We start from the raw sequence: 21,968 nt of genomic DNA, 5'->3' as shown, positions 1-21,968 counted from the left end.
CAATTTGTCATCAATTTTCCTCTTCCGGCCACGTCCAGGGAGGTTGGCTATTGCCCCTGGGTCTTAAACTTCTGAATAATATGTGCCACTGTCGTCACAGGAACTTCAAGCTGCTTAGAGATGGTTTCATATTCAAGATTCAAGATTCAAGAAGTGTATATTGCCATATTCAGTGAAGTTTCACAGAATTGGAATTTGCTTCGGTGCCAGTGTGCAACATAAAACAAAAGAACTACAGTAAGCAAAAATGTAAAATGACACAATGGTCAGAACAATAAATAAATAGAGTAAGTTGTGCAAAACAGTGCCAAAAACGGTGCAAACTGAGAATGATCAAGGTGCAGGTAGTGGGCTGGTGACTGACTGGACATAGAAGTGAAGTTTAAGGGGGGTAGGAGTTAAAAGGTGTTCATGAGTCTGACTGCAGAGGGAAAGAAACTGTTGTTGTGTCTTGAGGTTCTGGTCCTGATGGACCTTAGCCTCCTGCGTGAAGGGAGTAGTTCCAGTAGATCATGTCCAGGGTGGGAAGGGTCTGCAGCTATCCGCCCTGCACGTCCCCGGGTTCTGGAGACATATAGTTCCTGGGCAGATGGAAGGCTGCAGCCGATCACCTTCTAAGCTGAGCGCATTATATGCTGCAGTCTGTTAATGTCCTTGGTTGTGGCTCCAGCATACCACACTGTGATGGAAGAGGTGAGGATGTACTCAATGATGGCCATGTAGAACTGAATCATCATCTGGGCCGGCAGCTTGGCTCTCTTCAACTGCCGCAGGAAGTACCTCCTCTGCTGGGTCTTTTTGAGCAGGGAGCTGATGGACGGCTCCCACTTGAGGTCCTGCGTGATGGTGGTGCAGAGGAAACGGACGGAGTCCACTATGGTGATGGGAGAGTTGACACTGTCTTCTGGGTGTTCAGCTTGAGGTTGTTGATGCTGCACCACGAAACTATAATATGTCTATAATTTTGTTTCTGATGTCCTGGGACAATTCTCTCCTTCGCTTTCTGTTGTCCATGTTCAGTGTGGTACACACCTTTTCACCAAACAGCAACGTGACTGTTTGTCTCCCTTTAAATAGTCAGACTGACTGATTATGGGTTTGAAAACAGCTGTAATGTCAATTAAAGGACATACCTGAGTTCATCATGACACCCAGGGCAAATATTTCTCAGTCTTTTATGGAAGTACCATCATTTTTGTCCAGCCCTATTTCATTAGGGTTTTTTAGTTTTTTTAAATACTTTTGTTAATCAACAACTCAACAGTAATGGCTGATTTTGATTACTTAATTTTCAAACAATTTTAATTTATTGTTACTTTTGAACGTTTCAAGTCATTTCAGTGAGCGTTGTGGACTTTCTTTCTTTAACTGAGGGGTACCAACAATTTTGTGTCCACCACTGTAATTTTCCACAATTTGCATTTGCTCCGACTTAAGTAATTCACCGTAACAAGATTAAAAATCAGAGACAGGATTAAAACAATGACAATAGTCATTTTAATGAAAAAAATGAATCAGTAATTTACTTTCTTTCTTTCTTTAACTGAGGGGTACCAACAATTTTGTGTCCACCTATGTATGCCAAATACTTCTTTATGGGCATAACTCAATCCTTTACACTTGGGGTATAGCAATTGATTTTAACAACAATTCAATTGATATAATTATTTATGGTTGACAGTGTGATTCATTGTGGATATTGGTTCATGTTGAATAATTTGATCCGATTCATTGACTTCAAATTAATCTGGGACATATTTGGCCAAGACTTCAACCAGTATAACTCAGAATTAAATACATGGGTACTGAACAGTGCAGCTAAAGTTTGTTAACTCACATTTACTCTGAAGTCATGAGAAGAAATTTCCAGTCTGGGCCTCCCTGTGCCGGTCTCCATCCCGGATTAAATACAGGGTTGTATCAGGAAAGGTTACTGGTGTAGAAATCTCTGCCAAACCACGTCTGCAAATCTGTAAAAGCTGATTCACTGTGACGACTTCTGAAGGGATGTGCTGAAAGGTGAACAACTCAATTGCTGCATGAGCAATAATGGTTTACCTAGAAAATAAACCCCTGAAGGCTTTCTTTGACAGTTAACCTTAACTCTTCAATAAGACAAGTAAGACCAGTCTACTCTGCTATTACTATGATACAGTGGTGAAGAGGTGTAACGTATTACAAATGTAACAATCAATCAATCAAGGCTTAATGGTAAATCCCTTAAAACCTGATAAAAAAATTTAAGTGTGATACTGGGATTTGTCATGTCAGAAAAAAAGTCAATGCTGTTGTGATTCCATTGATCATGATGACATTATTTATGAATGTTTCTGCAAGCTTTTTATGCCAGCTGGGATCTGTCACAAACTACTGAAATTCATTAAAGACATTACACCTCTCACTACTTACCATTGAACACTAAGGATCATCAGTGCCCAATCCTAAACATTCACACACATTTATGTGCATGTCTGCTTTTTGTCTGGTACCATAAAATCTTTCATGGTAATGTATGTAATGTCCATTTGAACGCCTCTTCAGCATAATTCAAAACTTTTTCATCCTGATCGCCATAGAAAAATTCAAAGGATCTATGTCCTCCACAATAGGGAAGCTGGCATGTTTATTTAAAAACGCCATTCGTGTCTTATCTTGAGTTTATCTAAACGGCTCAGTCATAGCAGCTAATTCCTCTACAACCAACTCATGGAAATGAATGCGAAAGTCAACAAACAATGCAGCTCTTCTTTTTGTTTACTGTATCTCTTCGAAGTGCTGTTATAGATACTGCAATGCTAGAATGAATGAATAAATGAGTTCATCATTTATTGTTTTACAAAAGTACTCAAAACATTGAGAGGGTAGTTTAATGGCAAATAATTGTGGTGGAGAATTAAAAAAAATGAATGGGTTTACTTTCACAAAATGACCACAACATCAGCAGCAGGACCTTCTAGCCTGTAGTCCACCTGAACACCTCTCTGCTGGCTCACCTGGCTTGCCGTGAAAAGCGTGAGCTCCTGACAATTGTACCGTCTCTTCCCTGCAAACACTGTATGTGCACAGAAACCTCATCCCTGTTTACTGTAAATGGGAGTCTTTGTTGCATTTGTTTGCTCAGGCTTTGGCACTTCGATCCACATGTATGCCAGAAACCCGACGCAAACCCCATGCATTGTTCCCACAAAGCTGTGTCACACACATAGGCACACACAGTCACTGCATCATCAATATGGTATTTTTTAAACAACTGTCAGTCTGCCTTATATTTAATTTTTTTGACTCAAAAGGAGCTCAGCCTAACATTTGTTACCCAATCACAAAATAACACAATTTACAGCACAATTTACAAGACCATAACATTTTTTGAGAGACAGAACGTGAAAGGCGTTTATAGAAAAAACTTTTGTCAGTTTTGAGGATGAAGGTGTGGCTTGTTTTCACCTCTTGCAATCATAAAGGTGTGAAGGTGCAATCATGAAGGTGTGTTTACGAGCTGGGTACCCACAAAAAGCTTACGTGCCTTCACTTTATTACTAATCTGACATAAACTGGACCAACAAGATGCTTCTTTGTTCTTCTTCTAAACAGGTAGCAGGACTGGTTAGAAAAAATTCCTGAACCGTCTAAATCACTCTGATGTGGTAATAAATGTCAGTTGCATCCAACATTTGGAGATGGCATCTTTCTAACTCAGTCAACAAGTATTGAGCTCGCTTTTCTTTGAACTGGAAAACACTAAAAAAGCCTTTTGGTGAAGCTTCAGAAGGTTAAAGCTGAATCACTCAATGATAGTTATGGTCACTGATGGTATTTATTTAATGTTATCAGGAGAAAAAGACATTATTTATTCATCAAATCAGTCAACTTTGGTCAATTAGCAACTTTAAACATTTTGAGAATGCACATCGGACAATGACAACAAAAGACTTGTGATCTGTTCCAAATAAATAGCAACTTTGCTCATTTACAGCTTGGCTGAAAAACAAAACAAAACAAAAAGGAACAAAAAACAACAAAAAAGGTTAATCTTCATATTGGAAATGCATACAGGTGAGCTGTGATACTCATGGATTCACCAACTGCTCAACAAAACAAAACAAAACAAAATGCTCTCCTTTTTAAATAAAGCTTTTCACTTTTTTAATATGTACCTTCAAGAGCCTGTTATAGTTAAATAAATAGAATGCTTTCCATTTTTAACATGCACATCCAATTTGACCGGGGAAAGTATTTACACTTCACTGATCCTATCGCCCACCGACTCGCCCACGTTTTCTGTAATCTTTTAAAAGCAACTCATTCCTGACACAAACTCTCATACATACACAAATGTACAGTCACTCTCGCAGACATGCTGCACCTATTTACTATCAACACGACATCTAAAACCTATGGGAAGTGATCAAAAATCGAACGGTGAACATGACAGGCCGAGTAGTCCGAACAGAGGGAACAGTCCAAACACCAGGTCTTAACTGAAGCTCATAAGGGCTTACAAAAGGTTTACAGTCGATCATGCACTGTATAAACTCACTGTGTTATTTGGTTTGTGTAATCAGTGGTTTCTATATGTTTTCTCTAAGTGAACAACAGAAAAAGTCATATCTCCTGTGAGACATAAGCAAACCTAACAAGTCATCTCTACCAATCCTCCCACTGATTCATCACTTTCCTACAACAAGTGGTTTTACTATTTCTGTATGAGTTTCCCCTCAGAACCAGGAGCTGCTGCAAGGTTCGGTCCGGTCCACAGTGTTGCAGAAACTCTTAGCCATGGCGCTTCAGCTTGAGATGGACAGTTTTTATCATTGTTTTCTGTGCTGATGCCTATCGCTCAGCTCCTTTCATGACGCAAAGTAAGAGTTCTGCATGGAGTAGAGGCGGTCGATGGGGTTTCCCACGCGGGCCTGCATGGAGTTGACTTCTGTGGACATGAAGCAGTCACTGAGGCTGGTTAAAGATGTGTCGCTGTCTATGTCGTGGAACGCAGAATCGTTGCCTATGGAGAGAGGAGGAGAGCTGTTACAATTTGAAGGGAGCAGATCAAAAATGTTTCTCTGACTCAGTCTTGCAATTTTATTCAAGGGCTGGGAAATTATAATTACTAATAGTCACTTTGAGAAATGGCTGTTGTGTGTCATCACAATTGTGAGAACAGTTTTGGTAGATATCATCAAAGCTCACTTTTTGCTGCCCTCTCTGGGACAATTGTGGTCTGCGAGGGAGCATGTAAACAGGGGGCATCCTCCTAAAGGATCTGGTTAATAGCAACTGTTTACGCCTTTCATAAAACCACATCGTGTTATTTCTCTGGGGGGAATAGTTAACTTTATTACACTCTGGATCTTAATGATAGTGTTGCACAAAATGGGGACAGTGTTTTGAGACATATCTTTTAATGTCTTGCCAATATTGCTCTGCTCCCCAAACCAAAGGAGAGTGATGAGACGGGGGATTTTGTTTCTTACTACTGAGAAGAGCTAAATGGAAGCAAATTATAGGGAAGTTATGAACTTCTGGAAATGGTCCCTTTGGGACATGTTAAGGACATTAGTCAGAAACGTGTTCTTTCAGTTACATCCTGTGGACAAACATTTGATTGATTGCCCCCCATCTCCCTTCCTTGCATTTTAATTTCTTCTTGTGTCAGACAGAAATCAAAAGACTTTGTTTTTCTCATTTTGATTCTTTACGAGGCCACATCCCTCAATCCTCACTGTTTATTCTCACCAACCACATGCTCTAACCAAGGTTAGCAAACATCCTCGCCACTCAGGCGTTTCCTAAGCAGTGGAGGAAAGGATTTGAAACCATATTACGCAGATTTGGAAACACACTTCAAAACCCCAGAGCCCACAAGAACACTTGTGTTATCTGGTGTGGGAGGGGCAGCTGCTCGTTCCCCCCTGGCAGCAGCTTAGATCAGGCAGCTGCGGCCCTTGCACGTGTCCCACACCAAGGAGCTACGATCAAGGGGTAGGCATGTGAATGTGTTTGTGGAGGTGGGACAGAATAGGTGGTGGGTGCTCACCATATGGGTTCATATGGTCCCCTGGCATCTGTGGCGGAGTGAGTCCCTGTTGGAACGGGTCTGTGCTGTAGCCGTTCTGATCCATGGTGACCAGCTGCTGCTGGGGCGGGGCCAGCGGCGTAAAAGAGTTCATCATTCCCTCCATTCGGTTAGACATCACCTCTGCAAGGCAGAGGGATGAAAAAAGCTCTTATTATAAAAGAAAAACATCACTTTTTGTACTTTCTACAACTGAAATCTGAAAAATATAACTGTTCTTCAAAGACAATTGTGGAATAATCACACAACTACTTTTGGAATAGAGTGTTCAGAATGTGACAGAAGCAAATTTCTAACGAACTACTGTTGCCCTGCAGAATTTAATTCCTATAGAAAACCATACAGGTTTTTTTTATTTTGCCTAAAACAGCATAATTATAATAATAAAAAACTGTGAACACTTTAAAAATAGATAAAAAGATGATCGAAGAGGGACTATAACTTCCAAATGAAATTCTCAGTCTTCCTTAAATACTATATCGCTTGCCAACTTCAAATGGTAGAAGTTTGCTACTCAGAATAGTGTGTGTATTCAAGATATGCTATTGGTCATCACCGCTGGGAGTCAAGATATCATCTGACTTACAAACAGAACGAAAAGTACTGTGTCGTACCTTGGCCAAGCCTTTGAGAGTTCTGTTGTTCCTGCTGTTGTTGCTGTCTTCTCGCCAGCTTCTTCATCTGAAACCAAAGAGTCAAAGTCATGAGCAACTCCCAAAGCTAACATGCTGCCTTTAATTTAAAAAGGATGGCCCTCGCCATTCACCCTTGAGTGAACCGCAGGAAATCTGTATTGGAGAGCACTTCGTTGTCAAGTATCAAAGGTTTTTGCAAGATAATCATCAGAGGAGAGGAGGGTGAGACATTTAATGTGAGAGCGAGCTCGTTCTGCAACTCCTTGCTTTGCTCTTTGCATTTGTGAAAGGAATGCAGTGATAAGTTTAACACACAGAGTGGTGCTGATTTATTGACTGAACTTTTGAACAATCTAGATATTTTTTTTAAAACCAAAAAAAATAATCTTTTTCTGTGTTGGTAGCTTTTACCTTAGCTCTCTGGTTCTGAAACCACACCTGGACCACTCGAACACTCAGTCCTGTCTCAGCAGCCAGAGTCTCTCTCACCTGCAAACATCCAGGAAAATAAAGCTTCATCATCCCAAACAAAAACCTGGACAGCCTGATACACCCTGGACCATTTTGCCTTCTTAAAATCCTTGCCAGACTTTTTTTTAAGACATGCTTGGATTTGCTTTGAATTCGGTGTATGCTGAGTCAGTGCAGGACCTCTTAGTTATTGACTCTTCAAAGCCTTGGACTGAGTGCAGTTCATGTCTCAAAGGCCCTGGCTTTGGAGGTAGTTCTTCTATCTCACAGTGACATTTGGTTCAGACTATGTTATAGCAGCCTGCGCCGCTTAACACAAAACAGAGTGAAGCTCAACACTTCAAAGCCCTGCTTAGAAATTAGTGGAGACTTTGCCATTCTGACGATTTGATGTGTAACTACTGTAACGCTGGTCTGTACCAAAACCTTTGCATCATAAATTATTTAATACAAAACAAAAAAGTAGAGTTCTCCTTGTTTCCTCACCTTTCTGCAGGGTTTCGAAGACACTTCAAAGGAAGCTTTGAAGGCCCGTCTCTGTTGAGTGGTGAGAATAGTCCGTGGTCTTTTGGGCCGCCTTGGATCCTTTCCATCATCCCCCTTCCCCTGGCTTCCAATGCCTTTCTCTGGCTTGATGTCCAACTCCTCATCATCACTTTTCTCTGCAGAAAGAGTCATTTTTTTATTTGTTTTCTTTCTTGTGGTGTCACCAGAGCAACACTGAATTGACAACATCCTTTTAGGAAGTGACAGTCAGCTGATGAATACATTTTTATGCTTCCCTGTTTTGGGCGCTTCATGCCGCACACATGCCCTAATCAAAGAAGACACATGTGTTTCTGATACTCTCTTATCAATTTATTACAAAAGGAAAAGGCCACATGTACGACTAGGCTTGCAAAAGTCTGTGGAGAGCACTGTGAAATATGTCCATTTGTCACTGAACTGGACAGTGTGCCATGAGTTATTTATCGCCCTCAGCTTTGTTTGATTTTCACAAAATCAATCTTTTATAAGAATACCATTTCGAGTGCAAGATGAAAAAAGCAATATAGACTCACGAGGCAAAAGTTTCCCCATGGAACAAAAGAAAGTAAAGAGAAGTTTTGCTCTGATTTTTACCTTGGATATATAGACAGATTGTGTCTGAGTCTGGATTGTTGCCGTTTGGGTCGGTGTCACATTTGTGCTTTTATCTTCCAACAAGCCGTCAAAAAAAAACCAAAAAACTTTGAAATATATTCATAAATTTGTCTTAAAGACATTTGCAAGAAATAACCAGAGGTGTAGAAGGTTACTGTATTTTCCTACAAGGCACATCTAAGGGCCTTATTTTTTTTCCCATAAACAACATTGCGCCTTATTATCTGGAGCAACTTATATATAGATCAAATCTGGAGGCGCTTACTGATGTGGAAATTATTGTGAGAGGTACACAGCGCTCTGCCAAAATGTTTGGTTGGGTGCTTATTGTGAATACGCTAAAGCATCGAATGTGCAGCTGTGCTGGACTGTGTGTTTTCTACGTGATATCAACAAGGTTGGGAGTTAGCATAGTCACAGTGACATTTCTTTTAGTGGTACAAGTCTGTTTTGGTCGTGTTGCAAACAAGGTTGGGAGTTACAGTGGAGTGTTGTGAATACACTAACGCTTAACATGGCTAACATGTAGCAGTGTTGGACTGTGTTTTCATGCGTGTTACTAGCAAGGTTTGGTTAGTGACAGTAACGTTTGCTTTTGCGGTTATAGTTTGTTTCTTGTATGTGTAGCAAACAAGGTGCAGGTATTGTGAACACGGTAATGTTTCTGATGCCTCTCTTACTATTTTGTCTCACTTAAGACTCCTTAGTTTGGTGCATATATAAAATATCATATACTTTCAAAAATAGACCGTTCATTGACAATGCGCTTTATAATCTGATTCACCCTATAGTTCAGAAATTACGGTATTTAAGTGTTTAGTATGGTTACAGAATATGGATTTTGGACAATGCTATAAAATAGACCCCATCAGACAGAAAAGCTTTTTAAGTTCCACCATTATTAGTACAAAAGCAATACTCTGTAGTACTTTAACTCATTTTTATTTATTTATAGAGGAGCCATGATTGGAATTTGAAGGAATTGTAATCCTCTGCTGAAATCACCAGCCAAGTAAAACCATGTCAACACATAAAGTATTTTCCACGATGAGTTTAAACGCAAACAAGTACAAATGTTGAACAGCAATGCTAATGATGTGGGGGTGTAGTGGTTGGAAGCAGAGGTTCACACATGGTGGCTCCCTGTCTGCTGTCATCTGGTTCTGATATGCACCTACATTTCTTCAGCACAAACCCACGTTTCGTCTTCCTCTGGCCGAGGTTAACCTCAGCTCACACCGACATTCCCCCCTCGTCAAAGAGTGGACGGCTGAGAGAAGGGTTGCACTGGGACACAAGCAAACAAAGGGGACGTGGAGCCAATATTCCCACAAGTTGACGATAGTTGACACAGGCACAGATGTATTTGACAAATTCCCTGCTTTTGTGCATGTTAAAATGTGAGCCAGATGGTGGTGAACAGTGGGGCTTGGCGACCTGCCTCGGTGTGTGCAGGCTTCAGACGGGGAACGCTGGAGCTGATAAGAGTGGAGGAGCGTGCTCTCCGCAGAAAGGCCCCAAATCCCCCTGTCACTCATTGAGATACAGTGATTTAATTCTTTCCAGCTCTGTATCCTGCCCACGCATAGAGGACCATTAATAAGAGGTGGCTTGGCTTCATCCTGTTTTCACTTCCTACTGTACTATAATGCTCCTGCCTTTACCAGAATCACCACAAAAAAGCTATGAACAGCCATGTCAGAGACTTTACTGCTTAAATAAAAAAACTCAAGTTTTTCTTCCTTTTATTTTAGGAATATTATCTTTCTGTAGGTAAGACGGAGATCTGAGTTGGCGAACACTGCCATGGAACAGAGCTGACAAAATACAACACCTCGGTGTCATGTGATGATGGCACCTCTGTGCTGTTCTCAGTCCTGTGTGAGCCGGCTCACCTGAGTCTGAGTCATCAGGGCTGACCGAGCTGAGTAAGTCCTTCTCCCTCTCGTAGTCCACCTTGCAGAGAAGCTGACCCTCCTTCAGGACAAACTCGTCGCCCTTGCGCAGCTGACGGTCACACACGCAGCAGCAGAAGCAGTTAAGGTGGTAGACGCACTCAAGAGCGCGCATCACAAACTCTGTGGGGGCGATCTTCTCCATGCAGCCGCTGCACTTGGTCGCAAACAGCCTAAAGAGGGAACAAGAAGAAGCTGGTTGTAAGCAACACAATGTGACTGTCACAAAGGAGCTTTGTCATTTATTTATTTTGATCCTCACTGGACACAGTTCAGTAAAGCCTTAGCTGGCCATCAAGGGGGGTTTTGAAGTTGGTTGGTTGACCCTGCAGGCAGACAAAGACTCCGCTCCTTTGGCAACAACTCATCTGTTAAAATTTCGGGGACTGGCCCAGCCCTGCATCACTCCAAAGGGAGCCCAGTCAGGGCCAATCGGCAGACTTGGTGATCCCCATCAAACCTGTGCTGAGAATTTCCACATTTCTTTCATATCCTCAGTACTCTGTATGCATCAGATATCATATCGGAGGCCATGATTCATTGCTGGCCACTGTTCATATCTCATCTTAGTGTCTAATATCATGCCTCTATGGTGCAGCATTGCCTCTATCACCATTTCCTTGACAACACCTCCATCTTCTTTTATATGCTTTCAGGGAAGATGTTTGCATTGTTTTATTGGTGACCAAGAAGCATTTAATTCATCCTCTGTTGTTCAGAAGAAGCCACATTAAATGGAGCAAGAAGGCAGGGAGTGTGGTTGATCTTGTCCAGCCGTAAAGCTGGATTTATTAGTGGCCTCTTTGTTTGCCCTGGTCTGGAAGACAGCTGGCAACCGCCTATCTATTTGTGGTGAACATCTATTTCATTGTGCGAGGCAGGGAGGCAGCGAGAGGAGCAGTTGACATCATCTGCTGGTTTGGGACAGGGATGAACGATAGCGATGAATATAATGTGTAAATATGAAAGGAGGGACACCAAAGGATGGGTTTTTGTTATGTTAATGATGTTATAGGTACTGATTGAGTACTGATGTGTGTGTTCACGTGTGTGAGCAGCTGCGCGCGTGCTGAAAACAAGTGTGCTTTTCACTGTTGTCTCTGAAGCCTCCAAAAATAATAGCTCGTCAGATTGGAATCAGGAGAGCTACAGTTTATTCTGTCTTAATTACATCTGAGCAATTAATAGCCTTAATTATTATAATTATTAGTTTCTCCATTCAGTATAATGAAAATCAGAAGTTGCGTTGGTCAACAGAAGTCACTTCTAGCATTAAATTTTCATTGTTTTTCAATTATGAAACTTGAAAAAAGCAGAGATGTTAAGATTGGCACTTCGAGGGTTCATAAGATCTTTTAATTTCTCGTTTATTTCTGTGAGTTAAGTGAACTATGGAAAAGCACAAATGATAATCCACTAAAAAAGATGTTTCACAAATGTATCTTAAAGCAAAAAGTAAAGACAGAGGTGGTTCATTTCTGTAGATCTTAAATATTGAGGACGTTTTCAGTTTGAGTTTTTAGAAGGATTTGAGTTACGTGTGCTGATCAGGAAGAAGAGGTGATGAATCTGTCAAGACAAGTTCCCAGCTCTGCTTCTAATGTTCAGCAAATGGTAGGAGGCTTAGAAGGAGAACAAAAAGAAGATGAGGAAATGACTTGTTAGCGCGATTTTGATACGTCCGAGCCTCTGCATTCACCTACAACTGCCCTTTCAAATCTTCTCATCTAGATGAAAACATTCTCATTCAACCCCCTTTCCTTTCTTCTTTTTCTCTTGTTGGGTTTAATCTTGTAAGCCATTATTTTTCTATTTCCTCTTTCTGTCACTTTGCATTATTTTTGCTGCTGTAATTCCCATTCGTCGCTTCTGGAATCTTCCTGTCTTGCTTTGTCCTCCGATCTAATCCGGACTTTCTGCCTGTTTTCAGTCCCCAGTCCCCATTCTCAGTGGGGTTCAGATGGAATAACCATGCATGACGCCCCTTCTATGGCAACCACACCTCCACAGGAAGGCAATGCCGACTTTTCGGATGGGCAGAGAAGGCCTTTGAGAGGCTGGCAGCAGAAGTAAATCCTTCTCTAAGGAACAAGGAGAATTAGCAGGGAGCAGTGGACTAGGGATTTAACCCTACCCCTCTCCTTTGAAAGGCACAGTCAGTCCCACTCCTGCGGCTAGCCACAATCAAACAGAGGAGGAGTGGGGAGGTGGCGGCAGGGACAAGGGAGCACAAACTCCCTGAATGACACAAGCAGTGGATTGTGGAGGAGCCTAATCCCACTTTAATACCTTTCCAAGTTCAGCTGCTAAAGAATGCTCTTTAAAACAACACCACTGTGTGAGCAGTGGAGGTTGACCAGGGGGAGGCACGCCATTCAACCTCTCCTACATTACCTGATTAGTGCTTTGAGGAGCAGGCTGCCGGGGTCAACATAACAACAGGAGATGGACGATGATGTAAATGATGATTTCATAAAGATCCACCAAAAAGGAGAAACGATCACAATTCATCAAATCTGCTGATACACAGGAGATGCTGTAAGCGTGTGAGGGGGGGTTTGCCTGTTTACCCCATCCGCTTGATCCCAGCGGACGCGAAGGTCTACAGTAAATCCACTTTCTGGACACTGAGCTGCTTCGGTAACATGACACCCAGTGTTGAACACAAAAGGGACCACCAGCGTGACAAGCTACATCCCAGCTTTTGCTTTTCCTCCTCCCACACCTGAGCGCGCAGATCAAGTGATGAGACCCTCCTGTGTGGATCAATGGCTGCATCTCAAGCAGAGAAGCCAGTCAATATTTACCCAGGCCTCCCAGAACGGGACTCATAAATGAAGAAAAAAAAAAGCCAATCTCAGCACATACCTCTGTCCCAGAGGAATCGTTACATCTCCCCGTTTTAATCCTGTGTCCACACCTGTAATCCCTTGTCTGCTCTTTCTTACATCATCTCAGCTCATCTCTCCCTCTCTGTGACAGATTATCACACTGTTGAGGCTTGTAATGCTTTGGCAAATGCAAAAAATAACAGACGGGGATTGAAAAAAAAAGCACAACAAAGAAAGCAAATGCCAACAGAGAGTTGTTGTGTCTGATAAACACTCAGCTCTTCTCCTGCCTTGATTTACCAGGCACTCTGCAGACCTATGTGCTTTCCTTTTAACAGATTAGAAGCAATTTAAAGTGTGACAGCATTTTAAGCTCTGACCACATGTTGCCAGTGATTTCTCCTGTGCAGACTTTACGTTCACTGCTCCTTCCACAGAGATAAGCATTAGACCTGAAAGAAGCCCCAAGAAAAGAGAGCGAATGGAAAGGTGGGGGTTACAGCACTTTATAATCGCGCTACATTCAGCTACACGTGCAAGTGCCTCACCTACTCCCCTTTTGCTTTTGAACAACACTTTGAGAAACGCCACAACAATTTCAGGGAAGAAAAGCAGGGGCTATTAAGTCACCGCATCCCTTCAAAGACAGAAAGGATGAGGATTACCCAGGCAGCAGCTGTAAGCTATTACTGCAAAGACTGGAACCTGTGGCCATGTCAATCATGCCGAGGTGAGAGATGAGGCCTGTGAGGCATCTCGTGGAAGGGTACAAATTGGTCTTTTTTATAATGGTTAAGGGTAGCTGTCCTGCATCTTTTATCTTACCCAACAGTTGATTTTAAAATAACACAAATTTCATGACATTTTTTGAGGTAAGACTAAAAACAAGATCCAAGTGATAGAAGTTCACTTTAAAAAGTATTGTTTATAGGAAAGTTTTATGTACTTTTGGCTTTAGTTTCCTTCTTCTTTGCTCACATTTAAAATCTTAATGTGTGTAAACTCTATGAAATTATTTATTTTGCCTGTTAAAATGTGTTTAAGAAGAAAAACAAAACATTTTAGAAAAGAAGTTTTGCCAGGATTTTTTTATCAACAGAATTATTATTATTGTGACTATTATTATTATTATTATTGTTATCATTTAGCTTTTAGTAGAAAATTGTTTTTGTAAATCCTTTAACCCTTGTGCTTTCTTAGATGACCCCACCCTTCCATTGACGTGTTCTCCCTACCATGACAAAGGTGGATAAAGGTGGAAAGATTTCATGTAATCCATGGACACCAGTGAAGATCACAAATCATAAAAGAAAAAAGGTTCAGCGCACTGTCTAGTGGGTCTAGATGACCCAACTCCCACTGTTAAAGTGCCTAGGATTAAGCAATCTGATAGAATGTCAGGAGAAATAAAGAATTTTCTAACAGTAAAATAATTCCCGCCAGATGTTAACCAGCACAAAGAAACCTAAAAATCTGTAAAACTCAAATTTTAATGAAGTAAAGATGCATCTTAAAATACTTAATTATTTTATTTTCTAAATATAAATTTCTATTTAAAAAAATGTTCTTAAGGTATTTTTGGTAATTCAGCTTTGGTAACAAAGACATTGAAGCTTCTGCATAAGATTAGTAGTTTGAAACCTCAGTAAATAAAGAGTGTTTGACTTTTTTTGATGCAAAGCTAATTCCAAATTGCTCCATTTGATGTCTGGAGTAGTAATCATTATTTTCTCTGTCCGTTTTCAGCTCCTCATATGACACACCTGGCTGTATTCAAATCACGTCTTAGCAACAGTATCAAAAGCTTCAGCCTTATAAAAAAAAAAGAAGCATTTGATCCCCAGATGTTTCTCCTCACAAAGATGAACGAACCTTTTCAACGTCTCAACATCGGGAAAATTGCTTTGTTATGTACGGCACTGTTGTCCTCATCAGGCAGCAGGCGCTGGATGTTGACCACACTACCCTGGAAGTGGCAACCTGAATTCTGCCTGTACAAGTGTGTGATTGCTTGCAGAGGCTCTGGTAATAAAAGCACATTCCGAAGGTAACCTGTGCTTAAAACTCCTGTGAACATAACTTAAAAAAAAAATCTGTAAGCGATATTCATTCTGCTCCTATAAAAGCCCCTACCAAGACTATAAAAAAGAAAATGGTAGCGATGATGCCGTGCATATGAACAATCTCATAGGTCGTCCTTGTTTCATTGTATCAGCAGTTCTCTCTTGAACATAGGATGATGGAGAGTAATGAAGCAAAATAAAAAGTGCCATCCTTCTGCTCCCGAGGGCCAGCTCCAGTCAGCTCTAAAAGCTGCTTAATCACCATCCCTTGCTTACCACATTAGCATAATAATGGCCTTTAAATTGAGGCTCTTTGTTTTTTAATTAAACTCCCAGCAGGTAAAAGTAAAACACATTAAAGGGAGAAGTGTACACCACTAATGGCCCAAAGGTGCCTTCTTCATCACACAGCTCTGGCCACAGGCTTCTGCCTATTCCCCGGGCTGACGTGTTGCCCCTACTGGCTGCGAGCTCACATGGGAAGAATGAAGAAAGCTGATTGCACTTGGCATGAAAAGATAATAGCAGAGATGAGTTTGATGCGTCAGAGTGTGCGAATGCACCTGCCCGGCCCCCACAGAGGGAGCACGCTTCGTTATAGCTGCTGCACAAAACCATCACAGATTTGAAAGAGGACGCTGATGTGGTGCAAAGTGCTTCCTGGATCATTTTTTGGAAAAAAAAAAAAAAAGATTTATTTCTATGGCACCAAAAGCTCCTGTGTGCAGGAATGTGAATGACTCCCTAGTCAGAGAGACAGCCCACGCAGACCTGCACATGCGTCTACACTGCACAGCTGCAAAAAGAAATCCTAAACCTGGAGTGGTTATTCAAATCATCTCATTTTGGTTCACATATAACTCAACACCTGAATCTCAGCTCAAGAAAACGTTTGATCATGTGCTCCAATGGACTTAAGAGGTAGAAAAAACAGAAAATTGCATATTTTGCATACTTGGATTATTTTGTGTCAAAGCTTTGAATGAACATAAAACTTGTGTTGGAGATACATTTTTTGCAGCAACTAGCATCCCGCTGCTCCTCCTCCATGTGTGTCGTAATTACCCGCTACAGGAAAACAGCATGGAAATAATCCTACCAGCCACACAGGTAGAACAAAGCTCACGGAGTGAAAAGGACAGTGTACTGGGCAACGGAGGAGGCTAAGTACACATCTAAATACAAGAGTAAGCAGGCGAGCACACATGATGCTGTTTGGACAGCTGCTGTTCCTAAGTATGTAAAATGAGCACAACATCACATTTAGGCTCAGTTTCTAGAGCCGACAGCAAACAGCATGGGTACACACTCCACATAACTGCATCTGTGAAGAAATTATATTGTTTTTTCCTTATTGGTGTCAGATTATTTCACTTACTTTCAAATCAGGCCAAGAAGTAGAAAGAAAAGGCCTGCTAAGTGAATAAAGTGTTAACCCCAATGAAAACAATAAAAAAGAAATACTTGTTTTTCATCTAAACTATTTTTTTATGTTTGAAAGATTTGTCCTACACTTTTAAACCAATGTGCAGATAAAGACTGACACAGGAAACAACATCTATGAGATCCAAGAAAATTGTTACAACAATAAATCCAGTGAAGGGTTAGAAAATGTCATAAAATAGTATTTGCTTCATTTACCTCTGCGATGCTTTACTGAAGAAAAATAAATTGACTCGTTTCACGGATTCAGTGCCGGAATAGTTAAAAAACAACATTTGGATTGGAAAACTCTATAATTACTATTGACCTAGAGGTTCTGGGTCTGAGAAATAAAACAAACAGTAATATGAGGTGTTCTAAGGCAAAGTCTGCAAATATGCAAAGGCAGGGTCTGGTGGAGAGCATCATGCACGGGCTTCTTTTCTCCGCTTCTAATCTGTGGGCCTACACAATATTAAGACGGCTTTGGAGCCACTTGTGACCCAGCTGTGCACTAATGAAAAATTCCACAGCTCTGTGTAGAGGCCAATGGAGCTTGACCCTTTTTCACCCTTAACCAAGCAATGTCCATCTTGAGGAGTTTACCAGCACTGAAAGACACTAGATTAAAGAGTAGAAAAAGAGAAAAAGAAACAATATGGGAAAGTCTGAAAAAATGTGAATCCCAATCTGCTTTTTTTTTTTTTTTTTGCATGTTGATGTGAAGTAAAGTGTTTGCCCAGGTTTAAATGGAAAGAGATGATCCTTGTGAGTGAGGATGGCTGGACGAAGGGGGCTCTGTTTATCTTACAGAGATGCATTGTAAGCACAAAATTAGTTTGGAGGGGGGGAATGTGAGAAAACAAGGAATTAGACTTTTTTTCGCAAGATCCAGATTTGTGTTTGGGATTCCTCTGCCCTCTTTTTTTTTCGTTTTGTGGAAGATATTAAGAGGACTGCATTCACAAAGGTCCACTGACTGACCATAAGAATATTTATTGGCTATGTGATTCATGTTAAAACAAAAAAAAATGGCTTTAACAGATTTATAGCCACATAGGTCGATGTTTATTATTTCTTCATTTTTATATGATCTGTTTTTCTAAATCTAGGCATAATTGTAAGGACAACCCCATGAGCCACCCACTCATCTCCTGCAGACACTAACATTCAGCCCATGCAGATACACGACTGTCCAGATAACATCTAAGAAAATAACCCAAGAAATGCAGAGGACGGAACACAAACAGCACCGCTTAGGGTGCAAGAAGAGGATAGATGAGTAGAATAAATGTGCAGATCGGGTATTCATTTGGGACAGCGCTTATTTTTTCAGTAAAAAGTTAAAATACAAAGAAGATGTGTTTTTTTAGTTGTTGCTGTTGCTTTCAACTTTTTTAGGACATGAAGGACTTCTCAGTTGATTACCTGCATTAAAACCTAAAAAATATTCCTTAAATTATAATTAATATATGACTGCACTTATTTAGATGTTTTACTATTCTAAAAGGAAGTGCTGAAAATGACCCCATATTTGGATATGTTAAAATAGACCCTAATACATAATTAGCAGACAGTGAATCTTTTTGTCTATGAAAGGATAGAAATAAAGCTTAGCAGTTACCTTTAATTCTTCTTAAAAGGACAGATAACGTGTAGCCTGCCTGTCTCAGCGACTCTACATCAGAGAAGCTAGTTGCATTTTATCAGAGATGAGTCCTTCATTCCCTGAGTGAATAAACTCTACATCTAAGTGTGCAATGGAGGATGAGAAAATGAAGAAGAGAGAGCAAATGAAAAATAAACACTGTTATGAAAAGACAGGATGCTCTAAGACCCGAGGGCCATGGATTAACACTGGGCTTAGCATTCAAATAATTTATTTGAATATCTGATCAGGAGTCCCTTTAAAAGACCCAAATCCAGAGATTAGCAGGTGTTATGCTAAAAAGCTGTGCTTTTTTGTCAGGAACGTAGCTACACTAGCCAAACAAATATGTCTTTGAGTGTGAAGAGCTGGCGTGGATGCATGGCTGTAACCATGGTGACTGACTGGTAGTTAGGATCCTTGGAGAGGGGTGCGGTGTTGGAATGTGTCAAACAGAGAGAGAGGGGAGCACACGCAGCGCAGACCAAACCAAAATCCTGCTGTTTCACTAAAGAGCATCAGCTACATTATCGAGACCACCTACAAATGCCATATAGCTTAAAGGTCATTTTAGAACATGCCCTTTATTCTTTTTTTTGTTTTTATAAATTATCCTTAGAAAATTATTTATTTTGCCCTCAAAGATACTTATTATCCCAGTATGATGATAAGGACAAAACAGATTCTGATTTTATGTGAGGTCCTTTTTCTACATGGACTTATTTTAAACAAATTAAGAGAAAATAACAGATTTTATGCACGTGTTTTCCTAAATTCTGCTTATCATTTATGTTATATCAACTAAAATAGGCCTAACTGGCTAAAACCAGAATGCAAAGAAGTAGTTATGGTTGCACAAGAAGAACATTCTGTCAACTAGCAATTTTTTTAGCAACCTTGCTGTCACTATGAACCTTCATTGTTAACAGAGGCAAAGCTTTATGGCATGTAACTAAACTCTTACTGAACAACTGTTACTGTCGATAAACTTGTCACCACAGTCGCTCTGAGGCATGTGAAAACAAGTGATCTGTCAATCTTTTATCAAATCACAGATCATGCATAATGAATTGAAAATATTTTGAATAAGAGTTTTATCTGCAAAACGTTCAATTTAATTTACTGTGTGTTAAACAAAATCACTTGTTTGGAGGCAATGAGGTGTGGACTGCTATCTGACAAGAACAAGTTCCGTTTTTTTTCTTTTTCCACTGAATGTATAAGTTTAATGCTAATTTGTAAAAAGCAAAAAGAGTGTTTGTTTACTATAGCACAAAAAAACTATAAAATAAACAGTTGTGAATATGCTACATGCTTCTTAGCATGCTAGAAAATTTGACTGCCCTTTTTTTTTTACATTTTACGTTTTGTAAAAAAAAATAAAAAAAATAACTGTCACTTTGCTTTAGTCTTCGCTTTTTTCTCTCACAGATAAATAGAATAATTGTGCAAACTTGCTGCAACCTGCATTGTGTGTACATTTTTGCATTGCATCTGAGGGAAATTTTCCCTTTGCTGCAGCAGCTAAAGTTACTGTGAAACTATTTTTCTTCATGTCTTGAAGTCTTCGAGCATGCTTTTTGCCGCAGGAGGTCTGGCATAGGAGTTGTGCGATGCCCTCCCTGCTCTTTATCTCTGTTTTTGTCTGCCTTTCCCACACGCCCACACAGATCGACAAACACACACTCACACAAGACGACACTGGCCGTTTCTCTGTCATGTGGGTGGTGAAGTGTAAAATCCCATCTCTCCAGCTGGAAGAGAACAGGTTCGACAAAATTCCCTTTTCTTCACGTGGAGCCTCCGAGGCACGGGGTGGAATGGTGGAGCATGGCACAGCACGTCTGCACTCCCCACACACCCACTGACGGTGTATCTGCATGGCCCCGCGGCACTTACCTCAAGTCAGCTCAGTGGCTTTAACCACAGCCCCTCCGTGACTGCATTATGACCCGTAACAGAGCACTGACACGGTTTATTTTCTTCTCTTTGGCCCTGGACTCAATAAACCGACAGTGCATTGTGCTCAAATGCACACAGATACATACAGATGCTTCCACTCAGATCACTCATGCATATAATGCCTGACTAAGTAGTCTAATACAAATTCTTAAGAGGGTATGATGCATGGGCAGCTGTAGTTATGCATATTTGGCCGTGAACGGGGCCAATCTTACTGGTGCCCCCACAACTCTTTGTACGCACAACTCGGTCGATATGGATCTTTATTTGTCTTGTGATGCAATGACAATGTCTGCTGCCACAGTGACAGCCGCGGTCAGCCCTCTCAGCAAGGAAAAAGGTTTGCATTCACCCACCAATTTTACACACTCTTTGGGTCCAGGAGTGTCTTTGTGTGGCGGCGGGCAGCCCATTCTCTGCGGCTGTCTGGAAAAAGCAGCTGTTTCTATAACACTGTGGCAGCATTTTATGTTGTCTCATGATAAATGAAGGGGAAGAGGCAGAGCTGAGGTGCAGCTGAAGCGCACACAGGCAGGAACAATAGCATAGGAGGGTCCACGCAGTGCACAGACACGCTCTCTGTGTCTCCTCCGGCGCATGCACTCTGCCCCTTCTGCAGGTTAGACTCCCGGAGCTCACCCATAGCCAGAGGTTACGACAGCGTGTTGAAGCAAGGGAGGGGTGAACAGGGTGAAACGTCCCACCAGTCCCCACGCACACCCATGGGAATGGGAGGTTGCGGTCTCTGCACCATCGGGACCTGTCGCATCTTTCTCCTCGGGGCAGTCATCTTCCTTTTCCATAATGACAGAGCCCCAGGCCTAATCGCTCCACCCCCAACCACCACCACCCCTCTCTCGCAGCTCCTCTGTCCCCGTTGTCCTGCCCAGGTGCCTGTCAGAGGGGTGTCTGCTCCACGACTGGTGTAGCAATGAACATAAAAGACCCCCCCTCCCAATGGCCTGAGGCTCAGCCCTTTCATTTTGAAGCGGTGCGCACCGGCTCTGCAAAAGCCCAGGCCCTCAGCTCGCGGCCTGCTTCATTGTTTGGCCTCAGAGAAAGACTATTATTTCAACTCAATTTACTGTGAGTAAACACTGAGTGATAAGGCCCCCTGTCTTATCCGTCACACACGCCTCCTTCTCCATGAGCTGTAATATACGCTGCCAACAAATCACTTCTCCCAGCCCGTTTCTATCAGCAGCCTTAGAGTGGGGCTTACTAATTCACTTTATAACACTGATCAGAGGACAGGCCTCATGTGTTTCAGAATATGGCTCCATCACTGACTGGCATTTAAAGGTCTCGCCTCCTGACGGTCGACTGCTGTAAATTGTAAGCAACTGCATTTTTACCTCCTTAAAACACTATTCACATGCTAAACCTGCGCTAATGAGATGAGAAAAGCCTGGATATGGACTGCAAAACAGAGCTGCAACATTTTTATTAAAAGAGAACCACATTCATTTTTTAAATCAGTAATATAAGCATCGAGCCACTTGATGAATCGCTCGTCTACACAGATGGATCATTCGAAGTGAATGATCATCACGGCAGGGTTTTATGCGTCCAAGACAAAGGATGCAGCTGCGGGGTTGACACACAACAGCAAAGCGTTTCTTCACTCGTATTTGCTCTTATGGCGAACAAAGCAAACCGAAGCTGGAATTCTTTATGGATAAACCTCAAATCCAAAGCAATTTCTCCGTCTTGCATTATTTTTCCTAAAAGCAGCCTTCTAAACTGCACTGTTTCCAACATTTTT

At 41.3% G+C, this 21,968-nt stretch overlaps 1 protein-coding gene across 1 annotated transcript in view; it reads right to left on the bottom strand.

Annotated features, from left to right (window-relative positions):
• Positions 1-3,795: 3,795 nt before the first annotated feature.
• lmx1b (LIM homeobox transcription factor 1 beta) overlaps positions 3,796-21,968 on the bottom strand; it is a 41,246-nt gene continuing 23,073 nt past the window's right edge. Inside the window, exons 4-9 of the mRNA XM_023958625.1 lie at positions 10,218-10,450; positions 7,666-7,841; positions 7,120-7,197; positions 6,688-6,754; positions 6,035-6,196; positions 3,796-5,002 (exon numbers count right to left, since the gene is read on the bottom strand). Of these exons, the coding sequence (XP_023814393.1) occupies positions 4,848-5,002; positions 6,035-6,196; positions 6,688-6,754; positions 7,120-7,197; positions 7,666-7,841; positions 10,218-10,450 (871 nt within the window). The 3' untranslated portion in view covers positions 3,796-4,847. The remainder of the gene's footprint in view (positions 5,003-6,034; positions 6,197-6,687; positions 6,755-7,119; positions 7,198-7,665; positions 7,842-10,217; positions 10,451-21,968) is intronic.

Source organism: Oryzias latipes, chromosome 9 (assembly GCF_002234675.1).
Source record: "Oryzias latipes chromosome 9, ASM223467v1".
Taxonomy (NCBI): Eukaryota; Metazoa; Chordata; class Actinopteri; order Beloniformes; family Adrianichthyidae; genus Oryzias; species Oryzias latipes.
This window is presented reverse-complemented; position numbering and strand designations above follow the sequence as displayed.